The sequence below is a fragment of the Sturnira hondurensis genome, unplaced genomic scaffold, assembly GCF_014824575.4.
Source record: "Sturnira hondurensis isolate 20B ecotype Veracruz unplaced genomic scaffold, ASM1482457v3 Scaffold0009719, whole genome shotgun sequence".
Taxonomy (NCBI): Eukaryota; Metazoa; Chordata; class Mammalia; order Chiroptera; family Phyllostomidae; genus Sturnira; species Sturnira hondurensis.
The window spans coordinates 595705-621441 of NW_028082350.1; the positions used below are offsets into that span (position 1 = coordinate 595705).

At 39.6% G+C, this 25737-nt stretch overlaps 1 protein-coding gene across 5 annotated transcripts in view; it reads right to left on the bottom strand.

The window, feature by feature from the left end:
• Positions 1-1377: 1377 nt before the first annotated feature.
• The window catches only part of USF3 (upstream transcription factor family member 3), a 67295-nt gene continuing 42935 nt past the window's right edge, over positions 1378-25737 (bottom strand). For 3 of the 5 annotated variants that reach the window (XM_037057389.1, XM_037057388.1, XM_037057391.1), the window contains 3 exons: positions 24638-24720; positions 15020-15116; positions 1378-12273 (listed from right to left, as the gene is read on the bottom strand). In XM_037057389.1, coding sequence (XP_036913284.1) covers positions 5801-12273; positions 15020-15116; positions 24638-24720 — 6653 coding nt within the window. In that variant the 3' untranslated portion in view covers positions 1378-5800. Of the gene's footprint in view, positions 12274-15019; positions 15117-24637; positions 24777-25737 lie in introns of all 5 variants that reach the window. The other 2 variants (XM_037057390.1, XM_037057392.1) reach the window with 2 other exon arrangements.

The following is a 25737-nucleotide window of genomic DNA, read 5'->3' on the forward strand; positions in this document are numbered from 1 at the left end:
AATATTCTTCCAGATCTGAAATTCTCATTTTATTTACAATAAGGGTAGAGGTGTATAGTTTGTTCTAAAAATAGAGTGCTGCTCGTAATTCTGATTTATTTGAAGTTGACTCACCAGGAACACAATTCCCAGGGGAAATGTGTCATGTTATTGTTTCAGACCCTTTGGCAAAATAAAGTTAACGATTACTCGAATGTAAGACTGTAGTTTTAAAGAGAAGTTGTTTTCATACCAGGCTTTAAGTAGCACATGCAATGACCAGAAAAGACATAATTCACAATGCAAAAATGCAAAGTTTATTTTCTTAAATAAAATACTATATTCATATCTATACAAATAATTATTACAACCATTAAAATGTTACATTTACCAATAAAAATTTCAAAACTTTAAACAAGAGCATGGTTCAGAATATTCACACCCTAATACAATGCATTTGTAAAAAGATGTCAAAATAAAGAGGACCTATTCTTATTTACAACAGTAGGACAATCCTGGTCATATTATACATATCTGCTCTGGATTTCATTACAAAACAAGTTAACTCCCATTAGAATAACAAACCAGGTGATTTACAGTAATAGGACACAGTGCACAGCAGACGTTGCTGGCATGGAAATAACTACAAATATTACACCATTGAGAGCATTACAGTTAGGTTTGTTTCTGGTGACTGCCCTACAGCAAGCTTCCCACCCAGTGTATCTGTAATTTGTGAAGGTGATTATGTTCTCAGATTTCCCCACGTATTTTTCACCAGAATGAATACATTATGGCCTGCGGAAAGTGGAAGCAAATCTTTTCTTCACAGTAACACAATTGCAGCATTTTAAGCAACATTGTCTGGTCCCTTTCTTCTTGGAAGATCAACAGTTCGATTCCCCCTAAAGGTTACCAACATTATCAAGTCCAGTGCCTCAATGACCTCACAGATGAAAAATGGTTTTAAGACTCAGGGGATGGGGAACAGAGACCCAGAAAAGTGAAGAGGGCATCTGGCTGGAGTAAACACTAAGTTCCTATGACATAGTATGATGGATAACCAAACACACAGCTGACCCCCCAAAACAAATACATACTCAGGATCACTTTTCAAAAGGTTAAATTGCAAATAGTTATTTTCTATGCCTCATGAAATCTCTAATGAGGATTATGCAGTCATCAAAAATAACACCGATTTGGATATTACGCCAATATTTTCAATGCAAGTTGGCTCGTGTTTATGTAGCATCTGAACACATGCACATGACAAAAAATATTACACAAATCTATAAATAAAGATGTTGTGGTTTGCACAAATCTAGAAATAAGGATGTTAGATGACCATCACATACAAGCAGAGTTTAAAAGGAGTTTTGCTTCTACCTAGTAAGTTTGTTTGTTTTTACACGTTTGGAATCGAAGATGGCTCAGAGAATGATAAGGCAACAGTGAGAAACATCAACTGTACTTGTCTTCCAGGTGTTTGATTACTTGACAGGTACCATCCTGGCTGGTCCTTTGCTGTAACAGAGGAGCAGGTGAGTAGTATGTTCCAATGGCTGGTCTTAGGACCAGAGGCACAGTTTCAGTAAAGTGCAGTACCAGAGAAGAGGCATGTGAGCAGAACTAGAAAGAAACTCTGTCCAAGAAGGCCCTTAACCCTTCCTCCTGGCATATCTGGACTGCCTCAATCTAATCTTGATGTCCCCCACAGACTCAATAGAAAACTCTCAGGCTCACACAGGAAGTACAGAATGCAGGGAAAACACGGTTAAGTCCAAAAAAGGACCCCTTTATGTCAAATTCTGGTGAAGGAGAAAGAGTAGCCCAAAAGGTATCTCAAGAAACTATTTTCTGGCCTTTTAATGTGCATATAAGTATCACAAATCATCACTCACAGAGTAACTTCACACTAGTTTCTCTGGCTATTACTACTGCCCTCTGGATGTACAAGGCCATAGGCAATGATCTCCAGGCAAAGGCAGGGTGTACACAGACAACAGAATTACAACAATGACATCCAGGTTCCTAAAGATAGCAACCTAAAGCTGTCTTTTGGGATCAGCTTTGCCCTTTCTTCACTCCATGGAGGGCAGGGGGATGCTGATTAAAACAAGGAACAGAACTTTATGGCACATTAAATATTTTAAATCAATTTTGATTTACTTCTGTTTTGAGAAATTGGGTGACTCATTAGTTTCCTAAACCAGAAATTGGGAATCATCGATTTGGGAGTATGACTTTCTGTCACACATTGACCCAAGAGATGGTGTGCCCAATAAATGTTTCAAGGCAAAGGAGCATTCATCACGCTAAGGAAATGACCAGATTCCCTGCCACCTGCTTAACACAGAGCACATGGATGAAAATAAGAGCCTAGGTACCTATGTGTCGAAGGAAGGATATTGCTAAGAAGATAAATTTATGTAAGTCATTACTCTTTCTCAAATTTTTAAAACTTCACTCCCATTAAATGTGTTCCCACATTTTTGGGGGGAGAAGGATAGACATTTCAGCCCCTCCAGGAAATGGCCAATGTTAGAAGGCAAGAGCAAGGCAAGTGAATTATCATTAAAATAATTTTAAATAAGTTTGCTTAAATAATTTATTTTAAAAAGCTGATTTTAAAAGTTTATCCTCGTTGAAGTTCACCTTGATATGTGCAAGTGGCTGCAAAAGAACATCCCCTCCTCGTTTTCCTCCCTCCACGGGTCCAATATACAAAACTGTAAAGCATGATCCCTCCGGAATTCTCAGTCCTTCCTTGGAAACAGGGACCATCTGACACCACCAGAGGATCTCACAATAAAAACAAAAAGTAAATGTCCTGAAGTGGTGTAAAACATTCCAAAACACCCTGTTTGTACAAATACAAAAATTACACAAAACTTGATTTGTTTTATCTATGATTCACACACTAAAAGTTTATACATGATGAAAAATCTGAAAGTTTTCACCTCATTAGAAGTTACTGTGTTAAGTGTTTAGTTACAGTCAACCACTTTCTGTAACTAACTCCATGTGATTAATAATACTAAGAGAAAACTGATTTAATCACTCTCATTTAAAACTCATACATAAGCTTGTGTATTTCCACAAATTAAAAATTTTTGTCGGAATGGATTTACATGCTATAGTCATATACTAGCAAGCAAAAGATAACACTAAATATACTATAACCAACACTGACTATGCTCTCTGCCAATCCTTTGCCAAAAATGACATCCAGAGATCACTACATATTAAGATAAATTCTACCCCCCAAATCAGGTAGTTCTAATTACCATGTACTCAATACTGCTGGTGGATCTCATACACTTGTGCTTTTGAGTCAAATAAAATTACTATGCTCGGAACCCTACAGACTTGAGTTTCTATGTAAAATGACCTCATACATACATATATATATATGTATGTATGTGTGTATGTACACATATATATACACCTCATATATATGTATATGTATGTATACACACACACATTTCTGTAAGATAATTAGAGCTACATGTAAGCAGGAGCCAAATTACTTGCAGATGGTGACACATCTTTCCTCGGGTGGTCAGATAAGCCTTCTTTGGGGATAAAGAATCATTCAGGATCAAAGTGTTACAGGCTTGGAATGAAAGCTCTGAGAACTATACCTCTGAACAGAGCTGAAGAGAAAAATACAATCAATGCAACAGTGAAGTATCTGAAAGTTCCAGGCTTTGAGGCCTTTTCACTGCAATGTTCAAACTAAGTCTCTCCTTAGCTTGTTACCTTAGTTCCAATTATACCTAAGAGCCCCCAGTTCTTCAGGACTCACTAGCCACTGTGTGAGAGCACGTGTGTGTGGCTGTGTGAGAGACAGAGAATAAACAAACACATTGACAACTGTCCTTGAAATTAGCAGATTGGATCTTTCAAGTACCAAGAAAAACTTGAATGTTAAAGCTTAAAGCTCAGTTAAGATAATTTAAAAACAAGTAATAAATATCACATTTTTTCTCAATTTAAACTTTTAACTACTGTGTTTTTATCTGTGGTCTTGTGGAATAACTTATTCATGAAGCTCTCCTATTCCTCGCACCATCATTTTGAAGGGAGAAAATACAAAAGTTTTTCTCATTTACAATATTTTTTTTGCCCCCAGAAGGCTGTTTCTATCTGCAGCACAAGTAGATGGGAAAGTCTGGTTAAGAACAGTTGAAGAGGCACAGATGACCCTTTTGCTGAGTCTTTAGAAGAGGTATTCACTGGAGTTCACTGCTCTAACCAAGTCCTAGGAGGCTTTTTAAGGAAGAGGGGGAAATGCTGGTCCTTGGGCTCACTTTGTTAAGAGAGCAGACAGGACAATTTATATGCTCTGCCACAATCTCTCCCACTTCATCCCAGTTTTGTCAGAATATAACAACAAAAAGTAGTGGGTTTGAGAATACGAGCATATATGGTTGTTGACTTATATATTGAATTTTGAAAACTTTAAGTATATACATATATATTTTAGGTCTATTATTAACTTCAGTGGGGCTTTTTAAAACCCCTACATCAAGTTTTTCTATACTTCAGCAGGTCTTGGGTCTCAATTTCCCATTTTCAGATGGCAGGCCCATTTTTAAACGACCAGTTTATACTTTAAAATCTATGTGTACACACACACATTCACACATACACACAGACATATATAGACAATTTTTGAAGCACCACTTCACATCTACCATCAGGAAAAATACTGAACAAATTCATCTTATTATAATTCTACTATGAAGGATAATAATGCAATATACAATGCCATATTTTAAACATAAATATCAATAACTGAAAATTAGGACAGAGCTTAAGACCTTGCAAAATATTTTAAAAGGCTCAAATAATTATGTTTCTAAACATACTGTTTACTGACTAGTCCCTACCAATTAAACAAATGTAAAAGAACTTACTTCAAGATCAATAGACAGAATTAATGAAAACAAAACACAACTGATGAACCAACCACCTTTGACTGAACGCATGCAAAACTTCACAACAGAACTGCTCTTATCCTTATGGTCTGATGCAAAATGCAAGCACAAAATGCAGGGTATCTATGTACTTTTCTTTTTAGCTTTCTATTTTTAAGGCTAACTGTTTAAGGAAGACCTTTGCTTTAAAGGATTTGGCACATTAAAGGATAACATAGGTCTCTAATTTGAGGAACAAGACAGGAAACTCAGATAATTTACTGTCACAGTTAAAAAAGAAGCCTCTACCTAAACCAAATCTTGGGAATAATGGCCGACCTTAAACAACTCATTTATTTACTAACTGCCTGCCTTTAACCATGGACATTCATTCTATAATAGTTCAATAGCTGCCATGGGTAAGAATCCATTCTAGATGCCGACATACACAGCATTTGGTTATAAGCCATTGTGCTATATAGAATTATCTGTATTTTTGGAGAACAATTCAATCATATCAACTATTTTACATACTTTCAACAATCAAGTTCAAAATCTAGGTTCCCTCCTACAACCCAACAAATGCCAAGATGATCTCACTCAGCTTCCAGCTGATTAATATTTAGGGAATATTACAAATCAAACTACAAAATGCAAATCTGCTCGGAAAATATAAAAAACACATGATGCTGTTAAAAATGAAAGGTAATTTGACAGCCTAGTATTTGCATCATCTCTGACATGGCTTCCCTACATTCAGAAGATAATTAGAAATTGATTATATGAACACAAAGGCATACACACGCACAATCTCCCTCCTCACGTGCATGTACATGTGCATGCACACGCATATACAGTTGTGATCTCACCTGTTACATTTACGTTTAGTCTATCAGTATTTAAACAGCTGAACTGCAGTCATGACCTAAAATATGGCTTATGTTGTGGGCAGGTCTGTTTGTGGGCTGCTTGGAAGAGTCAGAGGCAGAGGAGTTTGCGATTGTAAGCAAAGGTGACATTGCTGAGCCATCGGGAAGAGCTGTAGCTATTTCTGGAAACAAGGATGTCATATTGAAATTGGATAAGTGAGAGTTGGTCATGTGCATTGGTGGCATATCAGGGAGAAGAGGAAAACTTGGTTGAGCAAAACCAACAGGTCTCGGAGGAGATAAAATCGACCCAAATCGGTTATTTAAACTTCCACTGTTTACCTTCTCTGTGCTAGGATTTGAGAACATTTGATTTGAAAAATAGGGGATTGAAATGTCGTTGGACAGTGTAGGGTGAGCAGGAGAGTACGGGGGATAGAAGGAAGGTAAAGTATTTTGGGGATCTACAGGGATGAGGGCTGGAGTTCGAGTGGCACTGGGCTGAGTAACCTGTGGAATGAAAGAAGTATTAGCATTTATTGGTGGATTCATGCCACCCTCAGGAATAAAAGGAAAACCAAAGTTTTGTGATAGTGTATGCTGATCAGGCACTGAATTATCATTAGGTACTTGTGGGCTATCAGGCATGAAACGAACAATACTTCCTCTCTTTTCTGTAGCGGGTTGTTGGCGTCCAAGAATCATACTGCCACTAGCAGACAGAGGAAGATGGGGAAGACTTGGATCAAAGACATTACTATGCCTTTGGTTTCCAGAACGATTCCTTTCAGGCTGACGAATTTTGGAACCACTGCTATCTTGCAAGGGATGCCTTGATCGCTGAGGAACTGAAGAATTAGTTTGACGTACAGGAGGCCCTTGATCAGCATTTCCATGAGACACAGACGGGTGTGGCAAAGCTGGCCTTGCAACCCCGTGCATGTTGGTTGTGACTGGAGGGTTCATGTGGCCCTTGGTCCCATGGCTGTCAGTAATCCTCATGGGATTGGACTTCTGCACAGAAACATTGGGACTTGTGTTTCGGCCTTGAATATCTCCTGAGGAGGAAGAACTCGAAAAAGGAATATTCAAGGTGCTGTTCCTGGTGTTAATTGCACCTAAGGACATATCACAACTTTCCCTATTCGGATTTTCACTCTCTCTTCTAATATGGACACTTTCATGAGTTGGGGGACAATTATATTCAATAGCAGGGGATGGACCACACTGTGTATTCCTCTGATGTTCTGAGAGTGATCTCTGGCTTCCAATGACCTGGTCACTAAGGTGAGGGGCAAGTAAACTCTGCATGAAACTTTGATGACATGTATTTTCACTGTCCCTTGCTGGGATAGCATTTCCTGTTGGGATGCTCTGAACTGGTGGATAAGGTAATCTCTTTTGGCGGTCGATTGGTGGCGGGCCAGGGTTTTGACTAATTCGAAAAGCCTGAGACTGCATACTCCTCATTGACGATACAGAGTTACCTATTTCATTATTTCTTGAAGACTGTACTTCAAAATTACTCTGGGGCTGTTGAATGGATCCAGTGGGTTTAAATGTCTGGCAGTCAGAAAGGCGGATCTCTGAGGCAACGTTATGATCCACACGACCTTGCATATTATGAATGGCCAAACCCTTATTTCTGGGTACATCAAGATAACTTCTCATTTCAAGCTGATCTGAAACTCTAGCACCCTGAATCGATATACCCATTCTCTGCTCTGAATTAGAAGATGTTTTTCCAATGAGTGCCTCAGCAGAATAACTTGAAACTCTATTTCTCTCTGGTCTATGTGGAGTACAGGTCATATCTGAAGGTCTAGTCACAATACTTGATTGGGACACCATTTGCTGCTCTATGCCTCTTGATGTCAAGAGCCTCTGCATTGGATTGTGCCCAGATACGTGTTCAGAAGAAACCCCTGATCCTTGCTGCCTGCTTCCAACATCCTGCTGCTGGTGCAGAAGATCTTGACTGAGATGGTTCTGGGGATGATTATGGTGGTTCCGGCTAGTTGAAGGGTTTTCACAACTCTTCTCTGGCTGGGAGCTTCCGAAGTGTTGCTGCATCTGTTGCTGTATCTGCTGATGGTGGGGATGTGGCTGGCCACTCTTGGGTCGGGATTGGTCAGTCCCATGGTGCTTCGGTTGTAAGGAAAGCTGAGAGGCCTGAGTGCCCTGAACAAGATTCCTCTTTTTCTGCATCTGAACTTCCTGTTGCAGAGTTCTCTGCTGGTGGACATTATGGGGCTGAGAGTGGACAGAGCTCTCTGCATGGGATATGTGATGCTGCAGTTGATATAAGTGATGCCTCTCTCTTAACTGCCCTGCTTGCTGCTGCTGCTGCTGCTGCTGCTGCTGCTGCTGCTTTAAGTAGAGATGGTTACTGTGTAGGTGAGATACCCCTTGAGCTGGAACATGCTGTTGCAGGGCCTGCAGATGTTGACTGGCCTGGGTTTGCTGCTGCTCAGCAACTGAAGGCTGAGAACTGCACTGAACTTCAGTTTGCCTCAGTGCAGGGGCCACAAAGTTGTTGTTAGTAGGTGGAAATAATCGTGTAAGGCCATCTGCATGTGCTGGGTTGCTAATAGGCACAACTGAGTTTGAAGAGTTGGGAGGGATCTGATTAACCATAATTTGAGTTTGATCAGAAATGCTGTCTGGAGTTCGGCTCATCAGGGACATACCTTCAAGCCTGAGGGAGGCTGGCTGACAATGCTTTTGACGTTTAGCTGAAGACAGTAGAAGGTCATCTTGGACAGCACGCTTAGCAGAGTCCTTACGGCTTTCATGACTTGGCTTTAAGAGTGGCTCTTGAATCTGTGGATTTGGTATAGTACCAGTCATAGTATTTAGTTGTTCTTGGGAATATTCAGTCATCAGAGATGGTCCAGGAGGCTGATTGCCATAGGAACTAGACGAAACGGTCAGATTAACTGTAGCAGGAATAGCTGTTTGCTCTGAAGTTTGGGTTAATCCAGCACAGCTGACGAGAGGATGGCTGATGCTGCTCTGATGGATAAGATTATTCACACTTAAACTGGTGATGTTTGGTGGCTGAGAAGTTGAAACCTGCAAAGAGGCATTTGACGTTTTAATTCCTACAGAACAACTTGGTTTTTCAAGGGGCCTATCCATAGTTGCTTCGACTGAATCCTGAGAATTAAATTCATTTGGTGTTGATTCTGCCTGACCTGGGCCATTCTCTTTAGAGATCTGTGTTTTGAAAGGCTGGTCTCCTTCTAAAGATGATGGTTCAGAAGGCTTTGAAGTAACTTCCCTTATATCAGCCTGGGTGCCAGCTCTTCCCTTCTGAAGGTTCTCCTGGTCAAAAATAGCTCTTGCTGCGAGAGCAACTATATCAGTTTGCTCTACAAAGGTACAGCTGTCACACGTATTAGTTGTTACATTGCTGGTGACATCCTCTCTGGTTGTTTCAGGAAGCATGGATGCAACTGAGAAACCACGACTGCTGCCAGAGCTGGTTGACATGGGAGAGTCAGCCTGCCTACTGCTGAGCAAAGAACCGTGAATACCCTCGTGATCGGGGGTGCAGGAAAGATGCTGTCCTGGATCTCTATCCTCACTGTTCATCAGTAACAACTCCTGTTTGGGATGGAAATCAACACTTGAATCGACTATTTTGGAATTTTCTGAAGAAAAGTCAGGATGGTCCACCTGGTCTGAAAGAGATGATTTCTGAGTGTCTTTTTCTTTAGCAAGGCCAGATAGTAATGCAGTTAAACCTTGCTCCTTTAAGAGACCTGGGGTTTGCATTCTATCTGATGAATCTTGCTCAGCTCTGCAAGGTTCAGCAATGATTTCTACCTCAGAAACAGAGTCAGTACTTGTGGTGCTCGTGGCAGATGACAAACCAGAAACCTGAGAAACCAAAATGTGGGGATCATCTGAAGGGGAAATCAACATGTTGGCTGAAGTACAGGGTTTGGCAGCATCTGACAATGCCAAAGTAGTTGGTCGCTTATCCTGAGATGCCTCTCGTTGCACTATGGGGGCAGAATCTTTGGATTTTGCTGGGGCCAATGCTAAACGTTCACTTGTTACAGATTCTTGGGAGGGTGAATTAAACTCTTCTGCTGACTTAGATCTGGGTACAGACTCAGGTATCACTGATTCTGAATTCAGAACATCCAAAGGATGTGAACCAGAAAGACTCACAGCACTCTCTGCCTGGGACACAGCAACAGATGGCAACACGAGAGGGGAGCTTTCCAGCTGTCCAGCATCACACGGTGGCTCTGCTGAGCTTTCAGTGCCAGGGCCGTCTGCTTTGCCCACCTCTCTGACTAAATTCAGGGGGCAGGCTGACTTGTTAGCTGCTAAGTGTTTCTTGACACCTGGCTTCTTATTCAACCTTTTTGATTTCACATTAGGCAAACACGCTACAGTGTTCACTGAGGGAGTAGTCACTAGATTATAAATACTGGGTAGTGTGGCTGAACTATCCGTTGTCATGGGAGATGCTACAGTTGCTGTTAATGAAACAGAGTTAGCTGGGGTGGTTTGACTACTTGCAGCAGTTTGAGGGTTGGCAGGCTGGCTAACAGACAATTGTACACAGCTTTGCCCAGCCATCTGTGATATGCTTTGATTGAGGCTGGCCAAAGCGCCAAACGTATTCAGGGCAACATTGGTATTTGGATCTTCGCTGGTGGTAGGCTGAATAATTTGCATAGGGTTTTGGTTTGTAGTTCCTGATGAAGACATCACAGGCTGCAAAGCAAAGAGCTGTCCATTTAAAGAAATGGTTTGAGGCTGTTGTTGGTTTGACATGGTAACAGAAAAAGTTTGTGTTGAATTAGATGTTGATAATGATGAAGGTCTTGGTAATATGTGGACAAGATGCTTTCCCCCAAAAGTCTGTGGAGTCGAAACATTTTGCACTGAATTAGACCCTATTATAGCATTGGCTCCATTGACAGGGAACCGAACAGAACCGGGAGCTGGAGCTGAGAGGAGGGGCAAAGGATTCTGATTAGCTGCCTGTATGATTACTATCTGCTGACCTACGGTTTGGTTGGGAATCTCTGCCCTCATCACTGTTGGGCATGGAGTGGTGCTGGGAGGCTGAAGAATGATAACATTTTGATTAGCTGGAGCTGCATTCACAGCTGTCCCAACGGGCTGAGCCATCTGAATCACTTGCATTGCTGAATTCAATGGAAGAATATTTGTGGGGGGCTGAGATTTAACTTGTGGCTGGGCAATTAGTGGCTGCATAGGTAAGGATGGACAAGAAGGCAAGGTTACAATTACTTGCTCAACTGGCTGCCCATCTGCTGGGAAGGAATTATTCAAGTTGATACCGGTAGATCTGCGTCTACTGTGGTTCATGGTGGTGGGACTAGTACCAGACTCATTTAATACTGGAGTCACAGCAGAAGATGATGTCTGGCTTAAGGGTTGAATAGTGTTTCCTGCCAGTTGCAAAGTAGTCCACGTTGTCTGTGTATTTCCAGCTGAGGAAATTCGAGTAAGGCTATTAACGTTTTTCATATCTGAAGCACTAACAGCTGAAGAAGGCAAAGAACAAGAGCGAGCCCAGCCATTATCCAAAGGGTTTGCAGAAAGAGTGCTTACGGGGGTGGTGGTCTTCCCTCCTCCAGGGGCAGGCGGGGCCACCGCTGTGCTGACACTTGCTGAGTCTGAACCCTTGCTAATGCTCATTGGACAGGAATCACTTGCAGATCTAGGAGGCTGGGAACAGACTGTGGTGGTAACTGAAACAACAAAGGTCGTTTGAAAATCACTTCTGAGATCCGGTATGCTCGGACAGGTCTTGCCTCCATGGTTCACTTTAGTGGCAGCTGCTGAGGAGCTGGAGGGGATGCTTGTGGCACAAGGGAACATTTTCTTCAATAATTTGGGGTTCTCTTGTCCATTCTTATTTTCAGAAGAATTTTGGTCATTTAGACTTGTGTGCAAGGGACAATGTTGGTGAGGTTCAGGTCCAACAGGAATAGCAATCAGGGAGCCAGTGGTGGCACCAAGAACATTTGATTCGCTTTCGGAGGTGGAAAGCTCGAGAATATTTTGAGCAGGAATGGTAGCCGGAAGACAAAGAGGAACAGGCTGGTTGGCAGCCAATGCAGAAACTGCAGTCTGATGCCATGGCTTGTTTTCAGAAGGGTAAACTCCAGAAATAGACACAGGAGTCACAAGATTGCCAGTCCTCTGTACTGGCACTACATTGGCAGTCTGCTTTTGCAAATTATGACCAACATTAAAGGTGATCCCCTGAACAGCTGTTCCCTGGCCATTTCCACCAGGCTGACTCCCATTGGAATAAACGATAATGTTTTTCTGAACCTGGTCACTGGGAATAACAACAGAGACCTTTGCGTTTTTAAGATTTCCTTTCCAGTGGATTGTGGGATCATCATATAAACATATGTCATTTGCTTTTAGTAATTCAATATATCGGCCATTTTCTTTTTGAATTTCTTCCAGTTGTTTACGTAGCTTTTTAATTTCTTCAGCTACAATATTAAAAATAAAATGAAATGGTTACCTGTAAATGTCAGTATTTACAATAACTTAAGAACTGTATATTAAAACTACAGAAATCTAATTCTAGCATTCTAAATACCTCAACTGAGACTATCTAGCATGTCCTGATATAAGCTTTCTTCTTTTTAGAATGGTATCTCAAACCTCTATCCCATATTTTTAAAGTATATATTTTTAAAGATCAATAACTCAAAGGATGAAAATTACTCATAATGTAGAAATGTTAAAACTCCCAATTCAAAAATTCCCAATATGGAAGCTACAAAGGTAAAGCAAGAGAAGACACACTGACATCATGGTAACATGCTAGGAACGTAACACTGAACATCAATGTAACAGCATTTAAATGCTACAACAGCTAATGTTACTTATAGTGGTAATAGAGCCTCTTTTATAAGTGGCTTTAACTAGTTTCTATTTTACCCTTTTAAATAATAAAGTCCAAGCAGAACATGTAAGAAGTAAAGTGCAAGAGCGTGGAGGAAAGCATCAACGATGAAACTTGCCTTTTCCTTGGCAGGGCCCATGTATGTACACTACTGAGTAATGAAGATGTCTGTCACACCCCATTCCTTTCTAAGGGAGACAGCCTCACCCATGGACCCTACTCACGGCACAGCCTGGGCTGCTGCTATTTATGCTCTGTGACCCCATACATCCCTACCTGCCTTGCCGTGGTGGTAGGTACTCTCCCCACTCCCTCTGCCAAAAACAGACAATCCTCAAAGACAATGCCCTATGAGGCAGCCTGAAATGCTAAGTTCTGTTCTGACAAGGATAAACTGAGAGGAGCAGATTATTTTCCTCAGATATTTAGGCTGAGAGACACAGGGGGCGAAATGTTAATGTGCCATGGACATTAGAAAGTAAAATAATCAGTATGGACAGAATAATAATGGTGGTTGTTACTCATCACACACTTACTGTATATGCCTGGCACTTTTCATTCATTGTTTCATTTAATAATAACAACAATCACAACAGATAATATTTATCGAACAGTTATTATGTGGCAGACTTTACATGCTTTACCAGAATTATCTTTTAATCTTCATGACCACCATGAAATGGGAACTATCTCTTGTCATCACCATTTCAGATGTGAGAGACAAGCTCAGAGTAGTTATGGAATTTGTCTAAAGTCAACCAGATAGATACTATAATTATCCTCATTTTAAAATAGGAAACTGAGACTTGGAAAAGGTTAAGTAACTGGCCAGAGGTACGTGAGTGATGAATGAAACCAACACACAAACCCAAGTGGGCCTGACTCCCAAGGCCATTGCTCGGACCACTCTCTAGACTGTCATGCACACTGTGAGCATATGGAGAAAATTGCTGGGAGATGGAAAGAAGACAGAAGAGACACACAAAAAAGAACCAAAAAAGGACAGAAATGGCAATATGGTTACACCTAAGCTGCCTCATTTGCTGCTTGAACCCCTGGCCATGCTGTTCAGCTTTTCCTGGCCCCCTGCAACTTGTATTTTTTCAATAGTTTCCCTTTTCCCTAAGGTAACTTAATTGTCTCAGCCACTGGGCTGTGAAACAAGAGGCCCTTATTAGAGAGTCATTCTAGCCTTAACATCCCTTTTATGGGATGCCTCAAACACAGACTATGTACCTAACAACCTGACAGCATTATAAGACAGGGTCCACACTATAGAAGACAGCTGACCACATTGAAGGGATAAGTTGTTATCTAACTAAAAGTAAACAAGGCCCTGGCTGGTGTGGCTCAGTGGACTGAGTGCCAGCCTGTGAACCAAAGGGTCGCGGAACAGATCCCCAGTTGGGAGCACTTGAGAGGCAACCACATGTTGATGTCCCTCTCTGTTTCTCCCTTCCCCTCTCTCTAGAAATAAACAAAATCTTTTAAAAAATTTTTTAAAGAAAATAAAAGTAAACAAGGACATTCTGAACCTGACTTCCTGAATATTCTTTCTAATATTCTTCCTGCTTCTCTTAAACACAACCCAGGACTGCTCCCACCTCCACAAATTCTGCCTTTGTTCCTCACCTTTTAATGGGACCTTCTGAGTTGCAGGAAATTCTCGGCTCTTGTCAGAAACATAAATAAATGACAATTCAAACTGGCCTACCACTGTGAGCTTTACACTTGCCTGTGATACTTTTCTTTTCAGCTGTTATAAGGAAGCCCATTCTCCAGTTCAAGTGGAAAAAGAGACTCATTTGATAACACAGAAAGACTCACCTTTATCTAAAAATCAAATATCATTAAATGATCAGTTTAATGCATACATTATATGTAATATAAATAATTATAAACTAAGTGTGTGGCCTTTTGAATAAATTCACAATTAAGTCTTGGCACAGGCATATCTTTATCTTGTTTTTAAGTTACAATGAGCAGGATTCCACCAATATATTCTCTTACGGACTTCCTCTAGCTGGAAGACCCACCTAGAATATAGGAGATCCAGCATTATTTATGAGTTAAGCAAACCAAAAACACAGAGTAGTCCAAAGTCAAAATTACATATGCCTGCAATATTAGAACTGCTCACAGAATGAGGAAAGAAGGTAAACTAAGATGAATTTATTTGCAACACTATCCTCCAAGACTGACTGAATGCATGGTCTTACTAATGTTTTTGGTCAAAAAAGCCTTCTGTATACTAATATAAGTTAGTTGTGACACAAAGGCCTGAACATAAAAACCACACACAACAAAAAGGAAGAAAAAATACTTACCTTGTTCATTGTTTCCTCCATTAAGCAGGAGTTCATCATTTTGCCTTTTCAGTTCTGTTATATATTTAAAGGCTTGGTCCAGGATCATGTTCTTGCTCTGCCAAAGAAAATTAACTGTTTAAATGCTTCTCTGAAAGGTAAGATCTGGCAGGAAGAAATTTAAAAGCTTTGGTTTTATCACAGATATGTGATAGCATCTTTTAAAATTTTTGAAATGCAACTCATTCAAAAATGTTGTTCATCTTTCATTTACTAAGTATTTATTGAGCATCTGCTATGCATCAATAGCAGATGTCATATGCACAGAAATAATATATATAATAAACAAAACAGAAAAAGTTCCTGACCTTGAGAAATTTTATACATATATATAATGACCAGGTGGTAAGTGCTATGAAGAAAAATGAGGAGAAGCAGGGTAAGGAGGGGCGAGAGAGATGGCAGAAGTTACTCTGTGCTTTGGACTGAATGTTTGTGTCCCCCCACAATTCCTGTTGAAACTCTAATTCCTGCTGTGATGGCATTTGGCTGCTGGACCTTTGGGAGATAACTAGACCATGAGGATAGATCCCTCATAAATGAGATGACCTTAGCAGAAGAGACAAAAGAGAGGTGACTGCTCTCTCTCTCTCTGTCATGTGAAGACATAACCAGGAAGACAGCGCATACAGTAAACAATCTGACCAGCACCTTGATCTTGGATTTACCAGCCTCTAGAACTATAAGAAATAAATTTTGGTTGTTCCGGCCACCTAGTCTATGCTATTTTTCTAAGGCATCCCAAAATGACCAAGACACTCTATTATAATCTATTTTATGTAGGGAGGTTGAGGAAGGCCTTTATCTCCAATGAAGCACAAACCTGAAGGGTTTGTTATATGCCTTGTAGGTATCTGAAGGAAGAGGGTACAGGTAGCAGGATGACCAAAAGCAAAGCCCTCAACCAGGGCTGTGTTTGGCATTTTGCAGGAAGAGTAAGGAGAAAAGTAATAAAAGAAGAGGCCAATGAAAGCCTTCAAGACCATTTAAGATTCTACATGTTAATGTCATTCCTTACTCTGTCAAGCAGAACTAAAAACCATCCCAATCACAGGTGGAGAAAACAGTGTCACCTGATTGAGTTTCGTTGTCATGCTACCACTACATTCCATTCCTAAGCTTTTTGAAAAGACTGTATTTTATGTCAAAGTGTTGCTTTATTCTTTAATTAACAATTTTAAAAATCAAAAACATAGTATGTGCATATAGCAAGAAATGTAAGTAATCTCGAGGGATATATAATAAAAACTAAACTTCCAACTCTTTCCAGAGGCAACCTCTGGAAAGTTACTTGTGCATCCTTTCAGAATATTCTATACTGATGTGTGTGTATTAAATTTTTACACCCAGAAAGAAAGATACTATAAACAATAAGTTACATTATTTAATTTAAAAATACATCTTGGAGTTTCTTCTACTTAGAATTTAGATACCAATATCTATGGCATACATTTAAAAGCTGTATTTATTTTATTACCAGTCTATTACTGATAGATAGATATTTAAGCTGTGTAAGAGGCACTTCGGTTTTTTTATTCTTTAGCTATTAAAAATGATGAACTGCCAACTGCAATTGAAAAGTAAAATAAATCATTACTCAGAACCGTCAGAAATCAAGTTGAGTGGATGTCTGACAACTACAGAATTAAAGAAACCACATCCATCCAGACTGGTAAAAGGAAACAGGCACAGAACAGGCTGGTCCCACATCTACGTATGGTGCATAAAAATTCAGGAGGGATATCTCAGAAGAAAGGAGTCCCATCCTCACAACAGGCCCCCCAGCCCAAGGTTTCAGTGCCAGGAAGACACTGAACTTAACTCCATAACTCCATAACTTCTGGATGCAAAAACCAGTGGGAACTGAGTTAGTGGAATAAACTTCTGGAGTCCCAAGCACTTCCTCTTAAAGAACCCACATAGGGATTCACCTACTCGGACTCATTCCCTCTGAGCTCCAGCACCAGGGTAGCAGCATGAAAGGCATCAGTGGCATATGGGGAAAAATTGAAGTCTGGCATCAAGGTGAGAGCTGGGGGACAACTTTCTCCCAGACAGAAAGGCAGGGAGAGCCCATTGTCCCTCCCCGCAGACAGCCACAGAGCTGGCAGATGGTGCCATATCTGAGACTCCATCAACCTAGCTAACACTCTTTGCCCCATCATGGAGATCCCCCAAAGCTCTGTCCCGCCCAACTTACAGCTGTTAACAGTGGCTTTTCCATATGAACGGCTGGCCTTGGCTCATGCTTCACAACATCTTAAAACCTTTCAAAGTAGCAACACCCAGCCTCAGTGAGTCCCTAGCCCCTGAACCTCTTGCTAAGGGGCCCCAGGCCCAGCACTAGCAGCAGCCAGCCTAGATTCACAGTTTGGCTTCACCAGAAAATCTCCAAACCCAGCACAAGTAGCAGCCATCTCAGATTGTTTGATAGCTCAGGCAGGATGGCCCCAGGCAAAACACAGGTGGGGGCTGACCTTGGCCTGCACACCTAGTGGGCAGCTACAGACCTCATTGGTGCACTACCACCCTGATCCTGCACAGCTGATCCCCCGCAGGGGTCATAAGTTGGTGGTCAGTGGTCACAGCCAATCCTTGCAGCTGACTGGCCTGGGTAAACCCCTCCCACTGATCTGCCAACAGAAACCAAGGCTCAATTACAAGAGGAGGGTGTACTCAGCCCACACAAAGGACACACCTCAAATACCCAGCTTAGGAGACAGGGGAGGCTGTGCCACTTGACCCTACAGGACACCTACTATATCAGGCCACACTTCCAAGACACGGAGTCTTAGCAGCACTACCTAACACATAAAAATAAACACACACAGGCTGCTGAAATGAGGAGACAAAGAAACATGGCCCAAATAAAAGAAGAGATCAAAACTCCAGAAAAAGAACTAAACAAAATGGAGATGAGCAATCTATCAGATGCAGATTCAAAACACTAGTTTTAAAGATGCTCAAGGAACTTAGTTAGGACCTCAACAGCATAAAAAAGATCCAGTCAGAAATGAAGGATACACTAATTTAAATAACAAATAATTTATAGGGTAACAACAGTCCTGTGGATGAAACTGAGAATCAAATCAATGATTTGGAACACAAGGAAGCAAAAAACAACCAATCAGAACAACAACAAGAAAAAGGATTAAAAAAATGAGCATAGTGTAAGCAACCTCTGGTACAACTTCAAGCATTCCAACATTGGCATCATAGAGGGGCAAGAAGGAGAAGAGAAAGGGCAAGAAATTGGAAATCTACTTGAAAAAATAATGAAAGAACTCTTCCTTAATTTGGGAGAGAAAATAGACATGTAAGGCCAAGGAACACAGACAGTCTCAAACAAGATGGATGCAAAGAAACTCACTCCAAGATACATCATAATTAAAATGCCAAAGATTAAAGACAGAAAGAATCTTAAAAGCAGTAAGAGATTGCTGTCCTTTCACTGTTCATAACTCACAGCTATTAACAAGCACACCTAAAACAAAAGCAAACCAAGAGAACAGCTAGATCAGGAGCGGAACCATAGAAATGAAGAACATATGGAGGGTTAGCAACAGGGGAGTGGGAGGAGGAGAAGGGGGGAGAAGGTACAGAGAATAAGTAGCATATATGGTAGGTAGAAAATAGACAGAGGGCAGGGCAAGAATAATAGGGGAAATATAGAATCTAAAGAACTTGAGACACGTGGTCATAAACTAAAGGGAGGAATGCTGGGGGAGGGGGTGTGCAGGGTGGAGGGGAATGAAGGGGGGGAATAGAACAACTGTAATGGTATAATCAATAAAATATATATATATTTTTTAAAAAGCAGTAAGAGAAAAGCTGTTAGTTACCTACAGGGGAGTCCCCGTAAGAATGTCAGCTGATTTCTCAAAAGAAACTTTGCAGGCTAGAAGAAATTAGCAAGAAATATTGAAAGTCAGGTAAAGCAGGGACCTATAGCCAAGACTGCTTTACCAGCAAAGCTATCATTTAGAATCAAAAGGCAGATAAAGAGCTTCCCAGATAAAAATGTAAAGAAGTTCATCATCACTGAACCATTATTATATCAAATGTTAAAAGGACTTATTTAAGAAAAAGACAAAAACTATGAACAATAAAATGGCAATAAATACATATCTATCAACAATTAAATCTAAAAAAGAAACTAAACAAACAAGAAGAACAGATACAGACTCATGGCTAAGAAGAATATTTCAATGGTTGCTGGATGGGAGGGGGCTGTGGGGAATGGATGAAGAGGTGAGGGGATTAAGAAGTACAATAGGTAGTTACAGAATAGCCATGGGGATGTAAAGCACAGTATAGAAAATGGAATGACCAAAAGAACTTGTGTGCCTGACCCTTGGACGTGAACAATGGTGTGGGAACTGCTTGAGGAAGTGGGACGTGCTGGGTGGTGGAGGTCAAAGGGGGAAACCTTGGGACAAATGTAACAGCATAATCAATGAAATGTAATTATAAAAGAAAAAGAAAATAAATTATTTTTAAAAATTCGCAGTACGTGTTTAACTTCTACTCCCATATGCATATTACTGACTGTCTCTAGTACTTTATCAGATAGATGTTTTCATACAGGAATCGGTGATTTAGGGCTTTGGTACTGCAAGTTACAATTCTGGGTTCCTAGACTGAGTCCCAAAATAACCCAGGAAAACACTTTACAGAGAAAAAAACTGATATTGTCCTTTTTTTAAATCAAGAGTCAAAGACAAAGGCAGAACCTGGTAGTGCCTACTTACTGCCTCTCTACTACAGAAGCGGTTGGCAATGTGTAGCAATAGTGAAGATAATCTCAATTTATTCAGTCTTTGGAAGCCAAATACTGACTTCCACTGTACATTCTAGGACACCAAGAAAGCAAAATAATTATGCTTTCCTTTTAGAGAAACTTATATTAATGAAAGCCAACGGCAGGAAAATGAGATTTTACTAAGCAAACACAAATATTTACTAAGCAGCTACTATACACTGAGATACAGAGGAAGCAAAACAGTCAGAAGACAAAGTATCCGCCCTTAAGTTTGCTATTGTGCTAAAATAAAGAGAAAGTATGTTTTTAAAAAGACTAAAAAACACATTTATATAAGATTAAGTACCAATTTGTAGGGGAGAATGAAAAGAAACGGAAGGGTAAGACCTTCCCAAGAGAGACAACGTTGGGAAATGAGCTAAGCTGATCTGGCCTCCCTAGGCCTAGGAAGGTGTAGGACTGGGAAGCTCCAGCTTCTACAGAAGGTGGGGTGAGAGGAAGGGGTTAAAACTGAGGGGACTTATGGAAAGGAATAAGAACCAACCCCCACCCCACCACACACACACACACACACACACACACACACACTCTCTCTCTCTCTCTCTCTCTCTCTCTCTCTCTCTCTCTCTCTCTCTCTCGGCATCGGGATGACTTCCCTTTGCTGTTCTAACCACAGGAGACAAGTTTATTTTCTATGAAATGTAACCAGAGAATTTCAGACCTGGGGGTTGGCACAGAAGTGAACAAGATGAGGCTTCTCAGTGAAAATGGGTAAAGGAAAACTGTCTCCTAAAGCATGAGACCCTTGAGCACTCACTTCCCTGACCCTGCTTCCAGGATAATGGCAACTAGTCTCATACTCTTCCCACCACTCTTACTCCTAGATATAGGGCTGAATGACTCTGCTCTGGAAAATTTAATCGTCATCATCATCATCATCACCACTAACCACAAAACAAAAAAAGCTACAAATACTGTTATTTTTGAGTTTCACTAGTTCACCACCTAATCACTCAACAGCTAGATCCACCAACAGACAAGCCTAGTCATCAGCTTTTTAATGCCTCATTGTCAAATATGAAAAAACAACTAAGTATCACTAAACATTTCAGGAAAGTCTCCAAAAAAGATAAAACATCAAGACAAATCAGAAGAAACAAAGTTAACACAGGAAATAGAAAGCAACTTTTAAAAATACTCTGTAACATTCTCACAGATGAGATGATGTTGTATCCATGAAACAAACAGGTTGCATGAAAAAAAACAAAAAGAGTAAGAAAAAAGAATCTTAGAAATTAAAAATATGAGAGTAAATTAAAAACAGAAGAGTTGGAGGAGATCGAACAATTGAGATTGAAAAGATGGTTCCAGAAATAAAGCCTCAAAGGAAGAAAAGGGAAAATGGAAATTATGTGGTACATTTGACCATGTAGAAACTGTACTAAGAAACTGTTAGAAGTGTAGAAAAAATTAAAGAGAGGTATAGAGAAAATTAAACAAATGAAGAACACTGAGGCAATTATTAATTTCAAAAAGCCAAAAGTTACATGTGAAATGAAACATAATATAGTACACTCCTGCCCTGGCTGGTCTGGCTCCATGGATTGAGTGCTAGCCTGCAAACCGGAGGGTCACCAGTTCGATTCTCAGTCAGGGCACACGCCTGGGTTGTGGGCTAGGTCCCCAGTAGGGGATGTGTGAGAGGCAACGACACATTGATGTTTCTCTCCCTCTCTTTCTCCTTCCCTTCCCTCAAAAAATAAATAAAATCTTTTAAAGAATATATATTCTTTTAAAGAATATATATATATATATATTCTTTTAAAGAATATAGATATAAAATCTTTGAAAGAATATATAAGTACATTCCATCGCTCAACCATAACCATATCTAGACTCTGTTAACAACATAAAAACTGAACGCCAATTTAATCAAAAGTTGTAGTACAATTGTACTGGGAAGGTTAGACAAGGGGAAGTCAATATATAATATACAAAAAGGGAAATAAGATATAGTAATGCAAGCATGTCATTTTGAAATGTAAAAGTAATGCCAGAAGCAGTAATTCAGAATGACTGCCTCTAAGAAGCTGTATTAGAATTGTATTAGACAGGAGACTGATGTTGGATGTTTTAAGCTTTTTAGTGCTATTTGCTATGCGTATATATTATTTTTGCAGATATTAATTTAATAACAAACATAATTGCATTAAACAGTGTCACCCAATAAACTTAATACAATTTCTTTAAAATATCCATTAGAAAAATGGATCAAACACATAGAATAGGTACTACATAAAAAGAGGATATACAAATACTCAATTAGAATGTTTTAAAAATTAGTTGTCAAACTAGTTTAGAACTTCTTTAGATTCAGGGAAATGATAATAAAAACCATAAGACAGCCCTGGCTTGTGTGGCTCAGTGGACTGAGTGCGGGCCTGCAAACCAAAAGGTTCCTGGTTAGATTTCCAGTCAGGGCACATGCCTGGGTTGCAGGCCAGGTCCCCAGTAGGGGGCATGCAAGAGGCAACCACACATTGATGTTTCTCTCCCTCTCTTTTTCCCTCCCTCCCCCTCTCTAAAAAAACAAAACAAAACAAAACAAAACAAAATGATGAGACAGTCCTGGCTGGTGTGGCTCAGTTGGTTGGAGCATTGTCCTAAACCGAAAAGTTGCAGGTTCAATACCTGGTTAGGGGGCATGAGGGAGTCAACTGATTGATGCTTCCCTCTCGCATCAATGTTTCTCTCTCTCTCCCTCCTTCTCTCTCTAAAAGTAATGAAAAAATATCCTCAGGTGAGGATATTAAAAAAACAAACATGAACCCTGGCTGGTGTAGCTCAGTGCAGTGAGCGCAGGCCTGAGAACTAAGGGATCGCGGTTCGATTCCCAGTCAGGGCACATGCCTGGACTGCAGGCCAGTTCCCAGCGGGGAACACACAAGAGACAACCATATATTGATATTTCTCTCCCTCTCTCCTTCCTTTCCCCTCTAAAGATGAATGAATAGAAAATCTTTAAAAAAAAAACATGACGCACTATAATACAAAAAATAATTTTCAAAAGGCTAATTAATACATATTGTAACATTCTAATACAGTCAAATATTTTTTTTCAGTTAAATATTATATAATCATTTAAATGTTAGGAGAACACATGAGGAAAGGTATCTACAACCAAGTCTACTGGGTACCACTGAGTGAAACTACAAAGCAGGTTATGAAACTACTAAGACATATTCATAAAGCAACGTCTAGAGAAATGAGTAACAATACTTTTAATGGTGATTATAATTTGGGAGTGGGGTGGCAGTTTATTTTTTAAACTTTTAATGCCCTCTATATTTTATCCACTTTTTGTTTGATTTTGTTTTGTTTTCAGTGAGCACACTTTATCCTCATCATCAGAAGAAACAAAACACTATCTTCTTTAGGGGAAACTGTCAGCTTTAATAAGCTCAGATTTTAGTGGAGGTTGACAGGGCATAGAGAAGAAAATAAAGAAGAGGTCCTTTGAAGAGTCTCAGTAAGAATTTAAGATAGTAAAGAACATAACTGTCAGAAAATAAAAAAAAATGCCTGGTAAATACAGCTACACACATATAAATGTAATCATGGGACTGAGTAATTCAAGACCTAAAGATCTAGAAATTATATGGCCCATTTGATCATGTAAAAAACTGCACCAGAAGACTGTTGGGAGTATGGAAAGGAGAACATCTATGTAGAAAATTATGCATATTAAAAATTAGGAGGCAATTATTAACTCAAAAAAACCATTAATGACAAGGAACAAAAATAATCATTTTGAACGGCCATCATAAACAAATCAACAAATTATAAGTGCTGGAAAGGTTGTGGAGAAAAAGGAACTCTAGTACATTGTTGGTGTGAATGCAGACTGGTGCAGCCACTATGGAAAACAGTATGGAATCTCCTCAGAAAACTAAAACTGGAATTGCCTTTTGACCCAGCTGGAATTATACCCTAAGAATCCTGAAACGCTAATTAGAAAGAATTTCTGCACCCCTATGTTCATAGTGGCACAATTTACAATAGCCAAGTGCTGCAAGCAGCCTAGGTGCCCATCAGTATAAGTGGCTCAAAAAACTGTGGTACATTTGCACAATGGAATACTAAGCAGCAAAAAGAAAGAAGGAGCAACAGCTCCTTTGCAAGGGCATTGATAGAACTGAAGAGCATTATGCTAAGTGAAGCAAGCCAGGTGGTAAAAGACAAATACCATATGATCTCACCCATAAGTGGAACCTAATCAACAAAACAAACAAGCAAGCAAAATATAACCAGAGACATTGAAATAAAGAACAAACTGACAGTTACCAGAGGAGATGGGGGAGGGAAATAATGAGGGAAAGAAGAAAAAAGGTTGTCAAAGATCATGCATAAAGGACCCATGGACAAAGCCAAAGGTGAGTAGGAGGGGTGAGAGGGTAGGAGGTGGGGGTGGGTGGGGCAGGGGAAAGTAGTGGTGGGAAAACGGAGACAACTGTATTTGAACAACAATTTTTAAAACTGATAAGAAAAAGAAATATATGCATAAAGTTGTCTTTACCTCATAAATGATACATACATCTTTCAAAAAATCACTAGCTGAAAAAAAGCTTTATATATGTCAAGAAAAATAAAAAATAAAAGTACCATTTTATTTTAAATAGCTTTGTTTTCAATTCTTTGAGTCGATTTTTCTAAATTTTAAATAAATTACTTTAATTAAAAAATAATCATTCTGAGAGCAGAAACAACAGGGAACTGTCTGTTCACAAGTTATGCATATAAATGAGTGAACTTCTTACCTGCTTCAGTGCAGGGGAACATGGAATCAGCTCTCCTATTCTGTTAATCCCAGCATTGATTTTTTTCTTCCTATGCCTCTCCACTAGAGAGGGGAAAAAATCCATTTATCAAACCTACAGCCAAATTGCTTCATTCTCCCTAGGTAAAGAAATTTTAGGCAAAGAAGAAACCTAAGAAAATCTCATCAAATAGGATCTACTGAAGACCAACTATAATAAGATTTCAAAGAATGTCATACTTTATAACATAACTAGAGTTCTAGAAATTGATATAAGCAATACTTTTATTAGCACTTTAAAGAATGAGATCTATAATAACTAAACTCAAATTATAAACAAATTGCTAATATTACATTACTGTTAGGCCATTATCATATTATATTGCAAGTAATTATTAGAGAGTTTAATAACCAAATTTCAAGAACCCACTAATAAGCTAAGTACTAGAAAGTTGCCTCTTTATAGCACATGGGCTAATGAAACTTTTCCAGACAGACTAAAGAACCTTGAAATAGCCTTTAGGATGACTAGAGTACATCTGTGGAACAGAAACAGCTATTAGTTTTAACTCAAAACAGATAAGAAAAGACAGTGGCTTGGTTTTTCTCATGGGGTCTGGGCTATTTACTTTGGCCATGTAGAATTTTTTTTTCATCCAAGAAACTAGGTAACTGACAACTTCCCAATGAACTGAGATATGTTCCAGGCTTATATGCTACAACTTTAAAGATGTATAGAAGGGTCAAGAGGATATAAGAGATGATCTAAAATAATTTCTATAAAACTCTGTTAGTAGAAATATTAATCTTGGCTATTTTCCTTAAAAAGGTTTGCAAAATCTCTTAACAAAGGACTCCAGTGCTTCTAAAGGAATGATCTTTCAGATTGTAGCACAGGTAGGTCTTGCTTTGCAAAATACATACTTTTTGCTTCATAATCTAGCAGTAAGGATTTCTTTTTCAATGATATCTAATCATTCTCAATAAATTAGTATCAGGAAATATTTAAGGCACCATGTGACAGTGAGTCCAATAAAACATTCAGGTCATATATCCAAAAAAGATTAGATTTAACAAACAAACAAACAAAAAAACCAAAGT